An 18,433-nucleotide genomic window follows, 5' to 3' on the forward strand; every position below is an offset into this window, starting at 1 on the left:
TCTTACCACATCAATCATTTTATTTTCTTCATTAAAATAAGATGTAGGTTCAGTAGAATAAAAGAAATAGTGCAATTTTCAAAATGATTGTATGACTGTCTGATGTCTAACTTTGTTTTCTATTGTAAATGATTACTATGTGATTATCTTAATTCATGCAAAATACTGAAGATCCATACAAACACGAGAAAGTTAAATATGTATTTCACTTTCTCCTGTGAAGAATTATCTATAGCTCATATGTGCTGTATGCCTATTGACTAATTTATGTTACAAGAATTTTTTCGCAGAAGGCATAAAATGTAATGGAGTACGAAATGTGTGATTAAAGGCTAGAATGACTGCAGTTATGTAGCAAAGATTAACGTGTACATGCTTGGATATTTAGCCTGACCTCTTGTGCTCTCTACAGGTTTTACAGCTTTTACATTCCCAGCCGGATGCAGCACAGCAGATTTCTCAACAGCTAGCCTGGCAGGAGACATTGGTTAGACTATTCCTAAAAGAAAACTCCGACATCAGGAATGGACTTAAAGAGAGCAGGACTGACTCTACAAAGGAAGATGAAAAAAAAATTCCTCCTGAAGAGCTTCGGAAATGCTATCCTGATCAGACAGAGGGGGGGAAAGCTGGTGGCTTTGCCTCAGTTAATGGTTCATATGATCAGTGGAGCGTGGAAGACAGCAAATCTTTAGATGTCACCAGCTGTTTTTCTGGTACATTGCTGGAAGGTACTTCCATGGAAGAGATGACTTTCAGGTCAGAGGATCAAGAAGAGTTATGGCACAGTAATCCTTCACATTTGCGTTTAGATCTGTCTAGCGTGGACTCTTATGAGCTGGCTGATAGTGGGAATCAAATGACAGATAGCCTACCCAGCACACCGTCACCCATTGAAAATTCAAAGCCATTCTCTGGTCAGCCTGACAAAGAATCAAGCGTCATCAATGATATGGGATTCAGCGTTGATCTTTCGTTATTTGAAAACCAAGGAGTAAGTAATCCTCCCCATCCTGTCTAAACATGTATAAATCACAGTACTTTTAATTCTTTTAAAATACCCTCCCCAATTAGATAGTTATGCTGATCTCCCTCTAACAGAAGAGCGGATAAAGCAGCTCATTTGCATTTGGATATCAGTGCTGTTTGTTGCAGAATAAACATCCAGCTTTCAAGGTGGTTGTTTTTTTAAGTTTGCTGGCTGAAATTGTAACTTTATTCTTTAAATCAAAGCTATATTGGAATGACCTGTATCATCCTCATCAAGGAAAAAGTTGTGCTATGGCCAAATCAGTGGTACTAAGACTCCAGTCTAAATTCTTGCATAGAAAGTAAAGCAAATATTAATTTAATAATCTGGACTAAACATCATTGCAGCATAATTTTAGGTTAATGTTTTCATTTAGTCAGTGGGCAGACTCTTTAGGCTACAATGTTAAAGATGATGAAACTTTCTAAGCATTGTGTACTGTAACGAATAACAAGCCTCTTTGAGGCATTCTGAACTATGAAGAGTGTGAATTCCTTGATTGTTTCATAGGGATCTGAAGAGGAGCTCATACAGTTGCTCACAGATGTCCTGCTCTGTGTGATGTGGAAAGGTTTAGAAAGGTTTGATGATGCTGTCTGGATTGAGAGGGGGCAGGTGTTTTCTGCACTGACCAAACTGGGGATATCTAATGAGTTACTGCAACCTTCTGATGAAATAAAACTCAAGTGAGTATAGTGTCATGACAGATTTCTTCTTTTCTTTTGGAGGGGAAAGGGAAAAAAAGATGGAATCAGAGTTACATTAAATCCTGGTGAAAGACACTTAATTGATTTACTTTGATCCCCTTCATTCTCATGCAAGTATGATCAGACGTATATCTACACATCTGTACCTATTTATAAATTGAATTTATTTGACAGAACTTAAAATTGTATGTCCCTGATTTTTATGAAGATCACGATCTCCTTAATCTCACTGGTTTACAGAATAGAAGACTGTAATGTCACTACGTACACTTAGGCTCAGTTAAACACTTTATGGGATTTTTTTTAAAGCCACTTACTCTTAGAACATGTGATAATTACTTTGGGATTTTGTTTTCCATTCAGCTTGCTAGAGAAGATGCTGGAATGGACAGTCACTGATAACAGAGACACAAAAGCTCTTCCGACACATGCTGAAAATGCCTTCCGGCTCCTGCTCATTGTACAGGACTTTCTACAGGCAGAAGGGCTAGTTAATTCAAACTTATGGACAGAAAAGGTATAGTAGCTGCCTAATGGAAACTCTCCTAAATGTATATAGGGGCTGAGACATTTATGAAAGAGTTGTCAGTTTGAGTAATGTCACCTTTTTCTTCAATCATATGTAGGACCCTACCAAATTCACGGTCCATTTTAGTAAATTTTAGTGTCATAGGATTTTAAAAATCATAAATTTCATTATTTCATATATTTAAATCTGAAATTTCACAGTGTTGTAATAATAGGGGTCCTGACCCAAAAAGGAGTTTGGGTGGTGGGGTCACAAGGTTATTGTAGGGGGCTTACAGGGGGTACTGCTACCCTTATTTATGCGCTGTTGCTGGCGGCGGCACTGCCTTCAGAGCTGTGCGGCCGGTGAGCGGCGGCTGCTGGCCAGGAGTCCAGCAGAAGTTAAGCATGGCATGGCATGGTATTGCCACCCGTACTTCTACACTGCTGCCTTCAGAGCTGAGCCCTCAGTCAGCAGCCGCCACTCTCTGGATGCCCATCTCTGAAGGCAGCAACGCAGAAATAAGGGTGGCATGGTATGGTATTGCTACCCTTACTTTTGTGCTGCTGCTGGCGGGGCGCTGCCTTCAGAGCTGGGCACCTGGCCAACAGCTTCCGCTCTCTGGCCATCCAGCTCTGAAGCAATGCAAAAGTAAGGGTGGCAATACTGTGACCCCCCCTAAAATAACCTTGTGACCCCCTGCAAATCTCTTTTGGGTCAGGACCCCCAATTTTAGAAACACCGGTCTCCCCCATGAAATCTGTATAGTATACTGTAAAAGCACATGAAAGACCAGATTTCACAGCAGGAGACCAGATTTCATGGTCCGTGATGTGTTTTTCATGGCCGTGAATTTGGTAGTGTCCTAATCATGTGACATTTGTTTTAACTAGAGATTAAGCAGAGTGTGGAGCGGATTTGACTGCCCCTTTAAATACTGGAATTTTATATGCACATGCCATAGGGATATTAATATTGCAAGTACATGAGTCCTTAATGGCACCCTTGATTAAAGAGCCTTATCTTTACAGACTACAGAAAAGCTACATGAATGCTAGAACAAATGAAACAGTGCTAACCATTTTCTAAGTAGGTGTTGGTCCAGTGGTCAAATGGTATGCTTCATATTGTATGTGTTATTTAAAGTGGCAGCCAAAATCATTGCATTCATTCATTCTCTGCTCTTTGTCACAAACTGAGGAAGGGGACTTCGGATTTTTAACCCTGATTTTACTTCCAGCATGTTTGTGAGCAGATTTTGGGTCAGATGCAAAAGTGACTTAAATGGCTGGTGGAAGTGTGTGGGTGGGTGTGAAAGTTCCAAATTCAGATGGCTGTGTAAGGTCAAGCTGGTGTAATTTACATGCCAAAGGGGACAGAACGGTGAGGTAGTAGTGGAAAAGCAACCAACAGGAAAGCATAAGAGGGTATAAAATAAAGAAGGCTCCCATCCTCTTGTTGGTTGTTTTTCCTGCTACAGAGTTCTTTCCTGTCTGCTCCATGTGCAAGTTACACAGACTTAAAATTTACCCTAACATTTGTATAATCTATGAATAATGATTAAGGCTGCGAGTCTGTAATGGAAGTCACGGATTCCGTGACTTTCCGTGACTTCTACAGGGCCCTGTGTGGCTGACCCCAGCGCTGCCCAAGCAGTTGGCTCCAGGACTAGCTGGTCAGGTGGCCCCGAGGACAGCCACCCCAGCCGCTACTGGAGCGACTCTGCAGCCAGCCGCTCTGGCGGACCCGCAGCCAGTTGCACCAGCCGCTGCGGCATTGGCCACTGCTCTGGTGGCCCTGGGCAGCTAGCCCCGGCCAGTGTGGCCGATCCTAGGGACCACCTAAGCAGTGGTCCCCGGGTGGCTGGCGCAGCTGCTTCCAGCAGCCCCTGGCAGCAGTCCCTGGGCGGGCGGAGTAGCTGCTTCCCAGGGTGGCCAATGCAGCTGCTGCCAGACATGGTCCCTGGTGGCTGGAGTGGCCAGAGTAGCTACTTCCCTGGGCAGCCCCCGATAGTGGTGCCTGGGTGGCTGGTGCAGTTGCTGCCGGTGGCCCCCAGCAGCTGGTGCCACGGCTGGCCCTGCCCCCCCTGGAGCAACAGCCCCCCAGCATGCCCCCCCCAGCAGCAGCCCCCCAGCTTCTCCGCTAGCAGCGGCCCCTTCAGACACCCCTCCCCCAGCAGCAGTCCCAATGACTCCAGCAGTGACCCCCTTAAGATTTAGTCACACGTATTTTTGTTAAAAGTCACAGACAGGTCACGGGCTGTGAATTTTTGTGTATTGCTCGTGACCTGTCCATGACTTTTACTAAAAATACCCATGACTAAATCGTAGCCTTACTCATAGTGCACGACCCTTGGGACCAACACTGTGGTAAAGACATGGTACTGCCGACAACCCCCTCCTCAGTACTGATGCTCTCAGTACCGCAGCAATTTTTCTGCCCCAAAGATCTTCTGGTATTTTTAGGATTGTAATCCCCACTCCTTGGTACCGACCTTACTCTAGCTCGCTCGGTAGTGTGCCAACTTACTCCACCACCCAGATCAGCTCCTCCTTTATCCAGTGACAAGGATGCTGATGCTGGTGAAGGGGAAATGCACTATGTTTCTTAGATTATAAAAAGATTAATTTTACTCCTAGTATATGATTAATGACATCAACATAAGCTTGGGAAGAAGAAGAAAAAGAATGGAAGTGGCCCAAGGTTCTGAGCACCTCACAGGATCAAACGTGAAGGTTACAAACAGGGCAGGGATCCTGTTTGCTTAATTCTCTCAAAAGCATCATGCACACCACTGGGGGTAATGAAACAATAAATTAATTTTTCATTTAAATTGGATAAAATGGAAAGGAATGTAACATAAATGCACACTGAGTTAAAATGTTTTACCTTTTATGGTGTGTATGCTCTTAAGAGTAGAGCCGTTTTTAATCAAAACAATCATATTCTCAGCCACTGTATTTGTAGAATTGACACTTGCCGGGGACTTAGAGAAATAGAGTATTAATTTTATTTTTATATACACACATAACTATTTTTGTTCAGGGGATAGATATTTAGTCAATCTGCACTCGTAGCTGTTGCAGTCCTGAATTCTGTCACAATTAGTTGTTGAACCTCTGTCCCAGAGTATAGTTAGTTAATTACTTTGGGTTAAGTTGAAGTATGGGGGACAGCCTGCTTTGTTTGTTGTGGTAGGGTATGTCTAGACAGCCTGTGGCAGTGAGCTTCCCTGCCGGGGTTGACAGACTTGGGCTTGCATTACTGCACTAAAAATAATTGTATAGACATTGGAGCTTGGGCTCTGAAGCGCACCCGCTTCTCTAGGCTTCTAAGTCTGAGTTCCAGCCTGAGCCACATCCTCAATACAGCTATTTTTAGCAAGGCAGCACAAGCCCAAGTCTGTTGACCCGGCTGGTGGGCTTGCTGCCACAGGCTATGTAAACATACCCTTATAGACCTCATCAGACCTTCAAAATGATTATTTGGTGACTTTACTTGTAGTTATACTAGTGTCTCAGCACTTCGTATTTTGTTTCTTTTTTCTTCACACAAATCTTTCACTTTTACAATAGCTTTTAGAAGAGCTGGTGACACTCATTGACAGCCTGTCACTCTGGTACTCTGCTGGCCCAGAATGGATCAAGCTCTCCCAAGTGCAGGTCCAGTTGCTCCTGGGATTCATTGGACAAGATAACTTACAGGTTTGTTATATATTAATGTGTCTAATACTATATGTAACATTCGTGCTGATTGTGTAACACTAGAACTTTCAGTGACTGTAGGGATGCAGTTCGCTTCAGTGAGCTTGCTGATGTCACAATCCTCAGACTTGTTATAAATGAGAGGCTTCAGCTGCTGCCACCACATGCAGACTCGTTACACATTCCTCTCCATCCTCAGCTCCTGAAAGCAGTTGCGTTTCTAACTCATTACATTAGATTGTAAGCTCTTTGAAGCCAGAGCCATCTCTACTGGGTGTGTCTTTGTGTACAGTACTTATCACAATGGGACTGTGATCCAGCCAGAGGCATTTGGGCAGTACCATAATGCAAATAAATTAATAGTGGCTCAGTGTATTGAAATCCTATACTCCTCTAACTTACTGGAAGTTTCACACTACCTAACAAACAGCGATAGGAGTCACACAAAACCCTGTGGTGAAATGTAGCATGCATGCACTAGCCTCACAGGGGTTTGGTTTGGTTTTTCTCTGTCCAGGTTTGCGCTATGGCAGCCGCCAAGCTAAACACCCTTCTTCAGACCAAAGTAATTGAAAGCCAAGCTGAGGCATGCTACCTCTTGGGGAAGTTGGAAGGCATCCTGAGTAGATCAATCAAAGAGAAGACAGAAACGTACGCATTCTTGATTCCCCTTGTTCGAACGCTGGTATCCAAAGTTTACCAACTTCTCTTCATGAACCTGCACCTACCCTCGTTGCCTCTCACCAATGGCAGCCCCTCTTTCTTTGAGGACTTCCGGGAGTATTGCAGCTCTGATGAATGGCAAGTTTATATTGATAAATATGTAAGTAATGGCTTCTTCTTGGCTTTCTCTCTATTTTCTTCCATTAGGGAGGAGAGAATCTGTTCAGCAATCATCTTGATTTTTTTAAAATATTTCTTGTGCATCAGATTATTCCATATATGAAACAGTATGAAGTCAATACATTCAGTGATGGTCATGAGCATATGGCACTTTATTGGAAGGACTGTTATGAGGCATTAATGGTGAATATGCATAAGCGAGACCGAGAACGAGGAGAAAGCAAGCTCAAATTTCAGGTAAAGTCTTTAGCTTTTCTAAAAACAGTTTGTACTTTTTCAGGAGCAAGGATAGGAAATTAGTTTGAAACTTATCTGACCCCAGTGATAGTTGGGAGGGAAAACACTGCCAGTGATCATGTGTATTGAGAGATCCTAACCTTCATCATCATCATCCTACCTCCATTTTGCATGCGGATTATTTTATTGATCCAGTATTGATAACCACTTTTCCACTCATTTAAATCAATGCTGTTTGTCTATTTTCCAGTACTAAACCTTTTGATATTTCAAACTTATTTTAAATGGTGATTTTTACAAATTTGTTTGACCCCGGGTCTTAATGGTTCATTAACAAAGAACAATCAAATACAGCTACCCTGATTTTGTCCGGTGGATCATATTTTATTCAGAAACATGATAGTAATGTCTCCTTGTTTGTTGTTTTGGATCTGGTCCTTCTTTGGTTCTCCCAAGGCTAGTTCCGTGCTCTTATGGATTTCCATGGTAGTTACAATGTAGCATAAGTAAACACTCACTGGTGTTAGCTCTTTGGTTCCCCAGAGTTGCAGATCACACTGGCTGATGCTTTAGTGTGACATACAGCACGTACCATGCTCCACCTTGACAGCTTCTGTAGAAATTTCACTGTAGAATGAAGCTTACCTGTTGAGGTATCGAGTAAATAATGAAAGAGCGATTGGAGTGATTGGGACTGGACCCGTGGTCTCCTACCTCCCAGGTAGATGCCTGAACCATTGGATTATAGAGTCATTCTCATTCTCACTCTCTCTCTTTGGCCCAATGACTGTTCCACTGTGGATTAATAATTAAATAGTCACTATTTCATTATTTATCCAAAGTGGAACAGCTTCAACAGGAGAGATTGAGGGAGTCCCACATCAGAATATCCCATAGTTCAGCCTGCTCCTGAGACATGGGAGACCCCTGTTCAAATATTTTTCTCCCCTTCTGCCTGAATGGGGAATTGAATCTGGATCTCCCAGATCCCAAGTGAGTGCTCTCACCTGTGGACTAAAAGTTAGACGATGGGCACTACCACAATCTCCTCCAACTCTGACCATTTTGTGTGGAGCAAGGCAGGCATTCTCACAAAGAATGCTTTGTGACTCCATATGGCTGGTTCCTGTTTGTGGATCACTAAGCAGAGCTGGTCGTCTCCCTGGGTGGGCGTAGGTGCCTATCTCCGAGAGAGGATTGGGGCTCAACACACATCCCTCTCGTCAGCATCTCCCAATGGCTAGCGTAGGGGCACATTGTAAGGCACCTGTCTCTCCCCATTCATGGGATAGGCAGCATCGGTGCCTAACACAGGTTTGTAGAGTGCAGTGTTGTTCCTGTGATTTTTATGGGCACTTAAAAGTTGGGCACTGTGACACTCAGCGTTGTAATGCCTAAATTCCTTTTGTGGATCCTGGCCTAGATGCTTGTGTTTCCTGCCCTCATTTAGCGTGGTTGTGAAGCTATTCAGCACATACTGCTGAAATAAGCAGAATTTTTGCAGTTACCTTTAATATTTCCTACTTACTGGTGGAGGTTTTATCCTTTGCATGAGGCAAAATGGTTTTTACAGAAGACAAGGTTGTTACAGGAAACTGCATCAGATTTATTTACAGTGTTGCTTTCAGGAGTGTTTTGTGGAGCCATTTAACCGAAAGGCACGCCAGGAGAACCTGCGTTATAACAGCATGCTAAAACAGCTTAATAGTCAACACACCGCTACTCTGAGGCAGTGGAGAGCAGCCCAACTTTACCTGACTTGTGAACAGGGCCCCTGGGCTGAAAGGTAAGAGTGAAATACTTTATTCCAACATCATTTTATATCTAATAGAAAGTTGTCCAATCAATTTGCTTTCTGTTTCATATAGTTGTAATTGCAGAAGGTTGTTAAAGTATTCTGGTAACCATCCTTGATATATAAGATTACCATTGAATGTTCTCTTTTTAATGTTTATCTGCATTTAACTAGCAAAATACCAGTGCTAAAGTTTAATATATAACTCAGCTAGATTTTACTGAAAAGTAACATGTAAAAAGTAGCTGTGCATGAAGGAAATTTAAAACTTACATGAGAGAAACTTAATGTACTAAAGACCAGTGGTGTAATGTGTTTCAGAAGGGTGAGATATAATGGATATTGAACACAGTGCTGGTATTCTGTAACAAACACAAAGGCTAAAACCTGGATTAAGACAAATTTGAACATGATTATTGTGTTATGCCTACCTGAATTTCCCCATGAATTTCATTTGGATAAGATATTCTTTACTGCCTGCCCAGAACTGTCAGGTACTCTTGCTGTGAGCTATTAAACAGCTGCTGTATTTCAATGGAGGATGTGCATAGTATGTTAGGTGCTAAAATGTTAGATATTGTACAATGTATCTTACATTTGTTATCTATTACTTTTAAGGGTATATGATTTTTTTTTTTTTTACACATTATGATTTTAAATACAGACTCTGATAGAATCAACTCATTCCCTCTAAATATTTGTTTTTTATATCTTAGTATAAATATTTTTGCTATTTCTAGGAAACAGAATCCCATTCACTGGAAACTTTCAAATGTGGAAAACTACTCGCGTATGAGGTTAAAACTAGTGCAAAATTACAATTTCAACTCCCATCAGGAGGCCAGTGACCTGAGAGACAATTTAGGTAAGATCCAAATTCACTGTTGCATTTCCTCACTTATAATTTAGATCATGGACTATTTATATTCCTGATTCCTTAGCAACCTTTTGCAAATTTTAAACAGGGTTTTGTAGTTATTTTAAAATGCTTTTTTTATTTTCTCCTCTAAACAAACCCACATTTCCTTATAATGGAAATATATGTTGTAAGATAAAAAAAAGGATATATGGTTGATTCGAATAAAGTTTTCTTGAAAAATCTGTTTTAATGGGATACTGTCAACTTGCTTAGATCCAAAGCGGAATCTTCCTTCAAAATAAATCTCATTCAGCATCCCTAGAGAATGCTTTATGTCTGCATGTTCATATTGCCAAAGAACCCCTCCCAACTCTATTTTTCATATGAGCAAACAAATAGTTTTTCAGGGACCTTTACAATATTTATATTTCTTTAAGCAAGGTAAATGTTGAGACTAAAATATGTTGAAATTATTGCTTTAAACTTGAATCAAGCCTATGTGGTATCATGAAGAATTATAGATGTGATCAAATATTTGGCCACAGTTATAACTGTGAGTTATAAACTGAGAGGTTAAATGTTGCATTTTTCACAGTTGGGGGTATTTTAAATTATTCGATGTTCCCCAGAATCGTATTTTGTAAGATTGCAAACCATCCCTTCCCCAGTGCTCGTCTACATGGGGACACGCAGGAAAATTAATCCAAATTAACTAACAGTATGGATTTGAAGTAGATTATTTAAACCACATTAAACTCTTGTGTGTACACCTTCATTCAGAATTAAAGTGGCCTTAATTTGGTTTAGTTTAATTCACGTCCAAAGTAAATTAAACTAAACTGAATTAAGTCCATTTGAATTCTGAAAAACAACATCCATACGGGGATTTAATGTGGTTTAAGCAATCCACTTCAAATCCGCACCTTTAGTTAATTTGGATTAATTTTCCTGCATGTCCCTGTGTAGACATGCCCATGGATACTATTCAACTCCAGTAATTGTAGTCAGCTGCCACAGTTTAGCTATCCAATAGTACTGTGGTGAAATACAAATCTATATTTTGTTTGAGCTGAAAATATCTTTATTCCAAAAGGGATGCAGCAGACACAGCCATCTAGTGAGTCACTGCTCCTGGAGGTGGTGAAGCAGGTGAAAGTTAGTGACATGGAGGATGATATACTTGAACTGCCAGAAGAGGACACAACTGCTGGTGCAAGCATGTATGTATGTACAGCACTTTGGGGAACCCTGAAATTCATCTCCCCACTGGGGATAAGGAGTGGGAAATATCTCCTGGATTGGGGTAGATGGTGCACAAAACTGCCCTCTTTATTTCCTGTTATGACTAATGGCTTGTCTACATGGGGACACTCAGGAAAGTTACACCATATTAACTAAAGGTGTGGATTTTTAGTTGGACTTGTTAAACTGTATTAAACCTCTGTGTGGAGACCCTCGTTCAGAATTAAAGTGGCCTGTAGTTTAACTAATCCACATTAAATTCACACACTTAGCTAATTTGGATTAATTTTCCTGAGTGTTCTCATGTAGACAAGCCCTGAGCCATTCAATCTAGCATTTATAGTGTTGCCAGTGGAAAAGTTGCCATTGGGCTTACAATAATATAAGCTCAGTTTAGAGAGGGGCAGCCCTTCACGGCCCGCTCAGGTTGCAGGACAGGGACAAGAAGGAGGGCTACTACACTCCCAGGTGGTAACATGGCACCTGCTTGAGCAGTGGTAGCTCTTCCTCACTAAGCCCTGGTCTACACTGGGGAGGGGAGATTGATCTAAGTTACGCAACTTCAGCTACATGAATAACGTAGCTGAAGTCGACGTACTTAGATCGACTTACCGCGGTGTCTTCACCGTGGTGAGTAGATGGCTGCTGCTCCCCCATCGACTCTGCCTGCGCCTCTTGCGGTGCTGGAGTACAGGAGTCGACGGGAGAGCGCTCGGGGGTCGATTTATTGCATCTAGACTAGACACAATAAATTGATCTCCACTGGATCGATCGCTGCCGGCCGATCCGGTGGGTAGTGTAGACATACCCTAAGGGAGCTACTATTGGATAAATGCACATTGTCTAACAAGCATGGGGATTGGATAGTGATACACCACTCATAAAAAGATAGCAGCAAGCAGAAACAGGTTTTCTTTACCCTCCTTGCTAAAATAATGGGGTAGAATTGTAGATGGGGAGTGGGCACATCAGTGAGGGCCTATCCCTGATTCTCTTTAGCCCTGGTCCTGGGCTCAAGTTGGACCATCCTCATGGCTACTCTAACATGCACCAGCTAGCAATGATTCCCATGGGGCCATCAGCAAATTAAGCATAGCTGGAGCATAGCAGACTTCAGTCCTGCCCCTTCCTCTGCTCCCTCCCTACCTGCCTCTGACATGTCTGCCGCACCAAAAGGGGCAGGAAAAGAGCCATGTAGGTGCCAGCTATGCTGAGCTATGTGTCTACTGGAGACTTCCCCTAAATCTGGGGAAATGCGTTCTTTATGCCATCGGAGTGGCTCAAAAGAAGTGAAACGGAGATGATAATATGCCCCAATAACTGCAGATGCAAAATTGCACACGCAATTCTTTGTACCATAAAATTGTAGGTGCAAAGAAGAAGCCTTGTTAAAGAGAGGCCTGTAAAAGTGATCCGAATATTTTTATTTATATGAATAATTATATACTGCCTTATAGTATACCTTTAAAGTTACAAAAGTCAGTTCACATATTTATTTAAAAAGTAAACAACCTTGTATTATAAACTTTTCAGTAACTTCTATTTGAAATATTGCCACAGTTTGTTGTCTCTTGGAACTAGGGGGGCAAGGAGACTTTATAGTGGAGCTTGTGTGTTGGCTTATTTTTAAGTTTTTGCCTCTTTATTAATCCAGAGATATGAAAGTTGGCTTTATACCTTATACTGTAACAATAGCAGATCCATCCTGTAAGATCTTAGTATATAAAAGAAGTGACTGGAATAGAAAGATTAAAAAAGCTCTGCTATGAAACGAACAGAGGTTTGGGGTATAAACGCTGAATCAGAGAACTCATGAGCCTACTAATGAAAGTGAAATAGTGGAATGTTTTGTATGACATGCTCTTAAGGCAATTCAGATTTGATTCTTTTCTAAATTGTGCTTTTAGTTTGTACCTGGTCGAACTGTGCAGTCTAGAAAAACACATGACATGGGATGGTGATGTTGTTGTTGTAGGGATGAAAAGGAGGAGCAGGGTCAGAAAGAAAAATTGGTACTGTCTGAAGAATGTGAACTCATTACACTAATTGATGTAATACCTGGCAGACTGGAGGTCACTACCCAGCACATCTGCTTCTATGATGGCAGCATTGAAAAAGAGGAAGGTGAGCATCACAATAGCTCTACTTCCTCGTAGTTCTGCAACATGTTCTTTCCAGCTAAACTTTATTTTTTGAGAACAAATACCAGTGTGATTTACATCTAGAAACCTCTCTCTTAGCTAATTAACAGAGTTGTATGTAATGCTCATTAGGCTAATGACTTCATATTGTTTCTTTCGAGCAAGGGGTCTGTAAATGTAGCCTATCCACTGAGCCATTTTACTAGTGCAGTCTTAAATTTTTTTTCCCCCTCTCCTGGGGTAGCATTAAGACTGGTAATCATATTCTAAGGAACAAAATGTCTTTGTCTAATTTATATGAGTAAATGGCAGTTCCCTATGATTTCTGCCATGCTGTTCACCAGTTATGCTAACCATATGAGCTTTGTCACCTGTATGAATTGATAAGAAAAGTAGTTGGTAAGCATTAATCAGCGATATCTGTTTGAGGTTTTATAAAAAGGTTAATGTGTATAGTTTAACTCTGATACGTGAAACTGATCTTGAGAAAATTAACTGAACTGTTTCACCAAAAGAAACTGGATCAATAACTGAAGTTGTTCTGTTCACAGGAGTAGGTTTTGATTTCAAATGGTCCCTTTCTCAAATTCGAGAGATACACTTGCGCCGATACAACTTGAGGCGGTCAGCCTTGGAGATCTTCCTCACTGATCAGACCAACTACTTCCTTAACTTCAATAAGGAGGTATGGAATTGTCAAAGCTCCCCTGGTGGACTCTCAGCATAAGTGACAAATTCTAGTTTAATGGCCATGGCTAATGTGATTTTTGGCAGCTTCTGCAGCATTATATTAGGTCAAAGTACTTGCTAGATTGAGCTGCTCTGAGAAATTAGAATATGGATCTTTTTATGTTGTTGAAAACCCCAGTCTGGTTTCCAGTAAAATTTAATAGTCAAAAGAAAAACAAAACTCTTATTTTTTTCATGTGCAATTACTATTTAATTTCTGCCTCATGAGAAATTACACCAGGGGTAATCTCAGCTTCTTTGTACAAAACAAATCATAAAAACTTTGTACAAATGAATTACAAAGCAATGGAGAATTACTATCCTACTGTCATGCAGAGGGGGAAATTATTTATATCTTGTCCTTCTGATGGTTTGCAAATGCTGTGCTAATGTTTTCTTGGATAATTTAAATAGGATGAGGCTAAAATGAATAACTGAACAGGGCTGGGTTAGATAGTGATGAATTGGTAAATGTTATGAATAGCTGTTAGATGGTGAATATTTAAAGTGAATAATTCATCAGAGTAGCTTGTGTAGAAAAGACTGATACAATATTAAACATGCAAAATGGCAGTGTTTTCTATTATGTTTATGTGGGGATAATGTGTAATTTTGCTGGGTTGTGATTCTGCAAAAGTAGTATTTCAATTAATCATAAATAATACCCATTTTTAGCTCCTGCAGCTGAATAAATATCTTTTTGGCAGCAAGAGGGCAGCACAGTTCAAAAATGTAGTAATTTTTTGCTTCATTAAGAATTTAATCCGTAGAGCAGTTGCTTTTGGTTTTATTAGCTGAATTTTCCAGTGTAAATGTTTTCTTATAGGTGAGAAACAAAGTGTACAGTCGAATCTTGTCACTCCGTTCTCCAAATATTTATGGGACCAGATCTCCACAGGAACTGTTTAAAGCTTCAGGCTTGATGCAGGTAATATGATTTCAGCTGAAATGATTTAGGGTGTTTCATTGCTTCTCAAAGAACTGCTTAATAATAAAGTAGTTAAACTAGGGTATTTCATCTGACCTCTAAACTTTTGCATGTGCAATTGTGTGTGCGCCCAATTATTGCATTTATACCTGTTTGCAGGCCTATTTGTGTTTGCAGATGTTAGACATACGACAAAAATTAGAGGACAGTTTTGAAAATTTGTCTTCTGGTGTCAGCACATGGGGCTTAGGTGAAAATTTATTTTGCTCTGTGTACAAATTATTTGCTTTGTTATCTTATTATGGGTGCTTTCAACAAAACCCACTTAAAGATGTAGAGGTGTGGCCATGGTTCCTTGCTTCAGGTGCAGTATTATTTGCTTGTAAGCGAAGTGTCAATTTTCAGAAACATCATGAAATTTTGGCAATTTATCTAACTTCACAGGGCAGTCTTATTTTTCTGGGGTGTTTTGTTTTGTTTTGGGGGGGTTTTGGGCATCAACAGATGCTGTAGTTTTCTGTGAGAAATAGAGAAATGTATGCTCTTATTAACATTAAGATTTCTCCAGTTTCCTCTTTTGTACCTTCGCCTTCCTTGCTCTGCACCTCAGCCACTTTCCTAGACAAAGAGGAGTGGGAAAGAAGTTATCATCACCAATCCTTAGTTAGATGGAAGGTTCAGAGTTACATAAGGCACTCCTTCCTCTTAAGGATATAAAACACTAAGTCTGCAGCACTTTCACAAGGATACTGGAATATTTCACTGATGCATATTCAGTTAATTGAGGAAGATCAAAAGACTTTTTTTTTTTTGTTATTGGAATTCTTTATCAAATGCTCCCTTTTTCCAATACTTATTTACCTGTCTCCTTTACCTTTTCAGCTTTTTTTCTGTTTTGCTTTTTCTCCACTATTGCTCTTTCCCCCTTTCTTCTGTCCTTTTTGTTTGTTTGTTTAGTTTCATTTAGTTTTTAAAAAAACGTATTGCCAGTTTAGGGCTGTTAGCTGTCCCCTGCATTTAACCTGAATTTGACAACCCCTTGCCTCTGCCAGGTGTCAGCTAATCTCATCAAGAGACAGAGCACAGCCACAGATGCAGGAGGAATTTTAAACTAAGTTATGAAAATTGAAATTTGCAAATTCTTGTGTTTAGTCTAGTGCCCCTCACTATGAGAAATATCTCCTGGTAGGTAAGCATTGACAAGACACACTCTACAACGACAACAGTTTCTTCAGTTTAATAATTTTAGTGTTGCCTTTTCTTGTCTCCTTCAGAAATGGGTGAACAGAGAAATATCAAACTTTGACTATCTCGTTCAATTGAACACCATGGCGGGACGAACTTACAATGACCTTGCCCAATATCCTGTGGTAAATTTTTTTGTTAATTGTCACTGGATAAATGTGATTATTTTGTGGAAAGATGGATTTTATATCTGAATTTTGAACTGTGACTTTCTAGTTTCCTTGGGTCCTGCGAGATTACACATCAGAAGAGTTGGACTTGAATAATCCTGCTGTCTTTAGGGATCTATCCAAACCCATTGGAGTGGTGAATGAAAAGAATGCCAAAGCTGTGCAAGAAAAGTAAGTATTAAAATTCCCAGTTATGTTTCTCTCTCCATTTATTTTAGCTTTCTGATGGGACATTTTAAGACTAATAATAATTCATTCTGAGAATTCCATAACTATTTGTAACTGTGACATTAATTGTTATAAAATTAGCCTGTTTGTTTGATGGCAAAGACATACATTAGCCAGATAGCTTGGAACTGTTAGGCAGCGATGCTGTTATATTAAGAGCAGCATATGCAACGTTAAAGAGTCAAGTTTTATTGCCTTTAGCTCTAGGAGGTAAGAAATCTTTTTCAGGTTGGTTTGTTTCTAAGGGTTCAAGAGAGGAAACACAGGGTTTCAGAAGAACTAAGAGGCACCTGTCTGAAGTTGACTGGATCCAGATGATTGAAAAGTGGGTTATCTTGTCCCCTATACATGTTTCTGGATATAGGCATCCCAGATGCAGCCATACTGGTGGATTTGACTAGAAGGAGGGATTACCCTATTTTGGGTCTGGGCTTCCTCCTGGTGTTCTGAGCCCAAATTTTATCCTTGAAATAAGTTGAATCTCTTCTCTGGTAACTTTTTTGTAGATAGAAATGACAGCTACTTCCACTCACACATGAGCGTAGTCATCCTTAAGTTTTGCTGGAGTGGGGAGCGAACACTTTGGCTTGTCTTGGTTGTCAGGCAGCACTTGTCAAGTTTCTTCCCAAACAGGGTTTCTCCTGGGAACAGAAGATTTACTGTGAATAATTACCTGATATCCATGGTTGGAGTCAGTGCTGGTTCCTGGGCAGTGAGTTTGTTTCTATGGCTTTTCCTGCCAGCCTCATGGCATTCAGTGATACATCTGCTATCTGGTGCATCAACTGGGTGGGAACTTGCTGGCTGTGTCTTTTGGGACCTGAAATGGGAAAATAATTATTTAAGTCCTAAATGCACCTCTTCTTCCTGCAATCAGAGGCACTCAGTATATGTTGATGTAATTTTTAACAAAACTGTCATAGGCCACTTAGCTAGTGAAAAACAGTTAGTGATGCATCTGTTGTGCATTCTCTGTATACTATAAATATAATCTGTGTGTATCAGACATAGAGTGCTGTAGTTATGATTTTAAAGATCTCGATCTCTGTCTTTTAGATATGAGAATTTTGAGGATCCTCTTGGGACGATTGACAAGTTTCACTATGGTACTCACTACTCAAATGCTGCTGGTGTCATGCATTATCTCATTCGAGTAGAGCCTTTCACCACACTGCATATCCAGCTTCAGAGTGGCAGGTAAATTGTGAATGAACAGTAATATTTGTCTCTTCTCCCTCAACTTCAATGATGGCTTTTTAATGGAAGCTGTCAAAATGTAACTTGAGCTTTCCAACCTACAGGTTTGACTGTGCAGATCGGCAGTTCCATTCCATTCCTGCAACATGGCAAGCCCTTATGGATAACCCAAATGATGTGAAGGAGCTTATCCCAGAGTTCTTCTACTTCCCAGAGTTCTTGGAGAATCAAAATAGTAAACAGACTTTTCAGAATTTATTGAATAGAACATGCATCCCACACACTACTAGAGAGCATTGTCAGAACCTGTTTAAGAAGATTGAGGAAAACTGTTCTTGATTAGATTGAACATGTGAAAATTACTTTACGGTCATACTACCTTTTAGCCATTTAGTGAGATGCCAGTTATCTAAGCCACTATTTAACTTTGTAATTTAAAATTCTTACCCAGGGTTCTGGGATGGCTAAGAGTATTGATGTTTAGTTTAATCTAAAAGAAGAAAAAGGTATTTTTTTTTTAAAAGTTGAACATTCTAAATTTCACTCATTACAGTTAACTTGCTTTAACTGTTCTGGGTCCTAAACCCACCTCTTCTGGAAGAGGTATGCTAATCTGGAACATGAGATCTTTTTTTAATTAGACAGGCCTGCAGAATCTAGACTCATAACTGGTATTTTCAAACATGGTCTTGTATAACTTGAATTTACAGCAGACTCCAGGATTCTTCAGAAGGAAGAAAGCTCTTGTTAAACATAACCTATGTTGTTAAAGATAACTTTCCCTGCATGTTGACATGAGACATTACACTTTTTGGCTTCTTGCATTTCACTTATTAGATTTACTTATTCAGCTTCTTAATCTCTGATCTA

General features: G+C 40.3%; 1 protein-coding gene across 1 annotated transcript in view; it reads left to right on the forward strand.

The window, feature by feature from the left end:
- The window catches only part of NBEAL1 (neurobeachin like 1), a 149,422-nt gene that overhangs the window by 103,904 nt on the left and 27,085 nt on the right, over positions 1-18,433 (forward strand). The window contains exons 28-43 of the mRNA XM_065413192.1: positions 413-994; positions 1,541-1,716; positions 2,101-2,254; positions 5,821-5,949; positions 6,467-6,772; positions 6,880-7,029; positions 8,658-8,815; positions 9,565-9,689; positions 10,777-10,903; positions 12,901-13,049; positions 13,618-13,751; positions 14,622-14,723; positions 15,998-16,093; positions 16,185-16,309; positions 17,423-17,563; positions 17,668-17,798. Coding sequence (XP_065269264.1) covers positions 413-994; positions 1,541-1,716; positions 2,101-2,254; positions 5,821-5,949; positions 6,467-6,772; positions 6,880-7,029; positions 8,658-8,815; positions 9,565-9,689; positions 10,777-10,903; positions 12,901-13,049; positions 13,618-13,751; positions 14,622-14,723; positions 15,998-16,093; positions 16,185-16,309; positions 17,423-17,563; positions 17,668-17,798 — 2,785 coding nt within the window. The remainder of the gene's footprint in view (positions 1-412; positions 995-1,540; positions 1,717-2,100; positions 2,255-5,820; positions 5,950-6,466; positions 6,773-6,879; positions 7,030-8,657; positions 8,816-9,564; positions 9,690-10,776; positions 10,904-12,900; positions 13,050-13,617; positions 13,752-14,621; positions 14,724-15,997; positions 16,094-16,184; positions 16,310-17,422; positions 17,564-17,667; positions 17,799-18,433) is intronic.

This window comes from Emys orbicularis, chromosome 11 (assembly GCF_028017835.1).
Source record: "Emys orbicularis isolate rEmyOrb1 chromosome 11, rEmyOrb1.hap1, whole genome shotgun sequence".
NCBI lineage: Eukaryota > Metazoa > Chordata > Testudines > Emydidae > Emys > Emys orbicularis.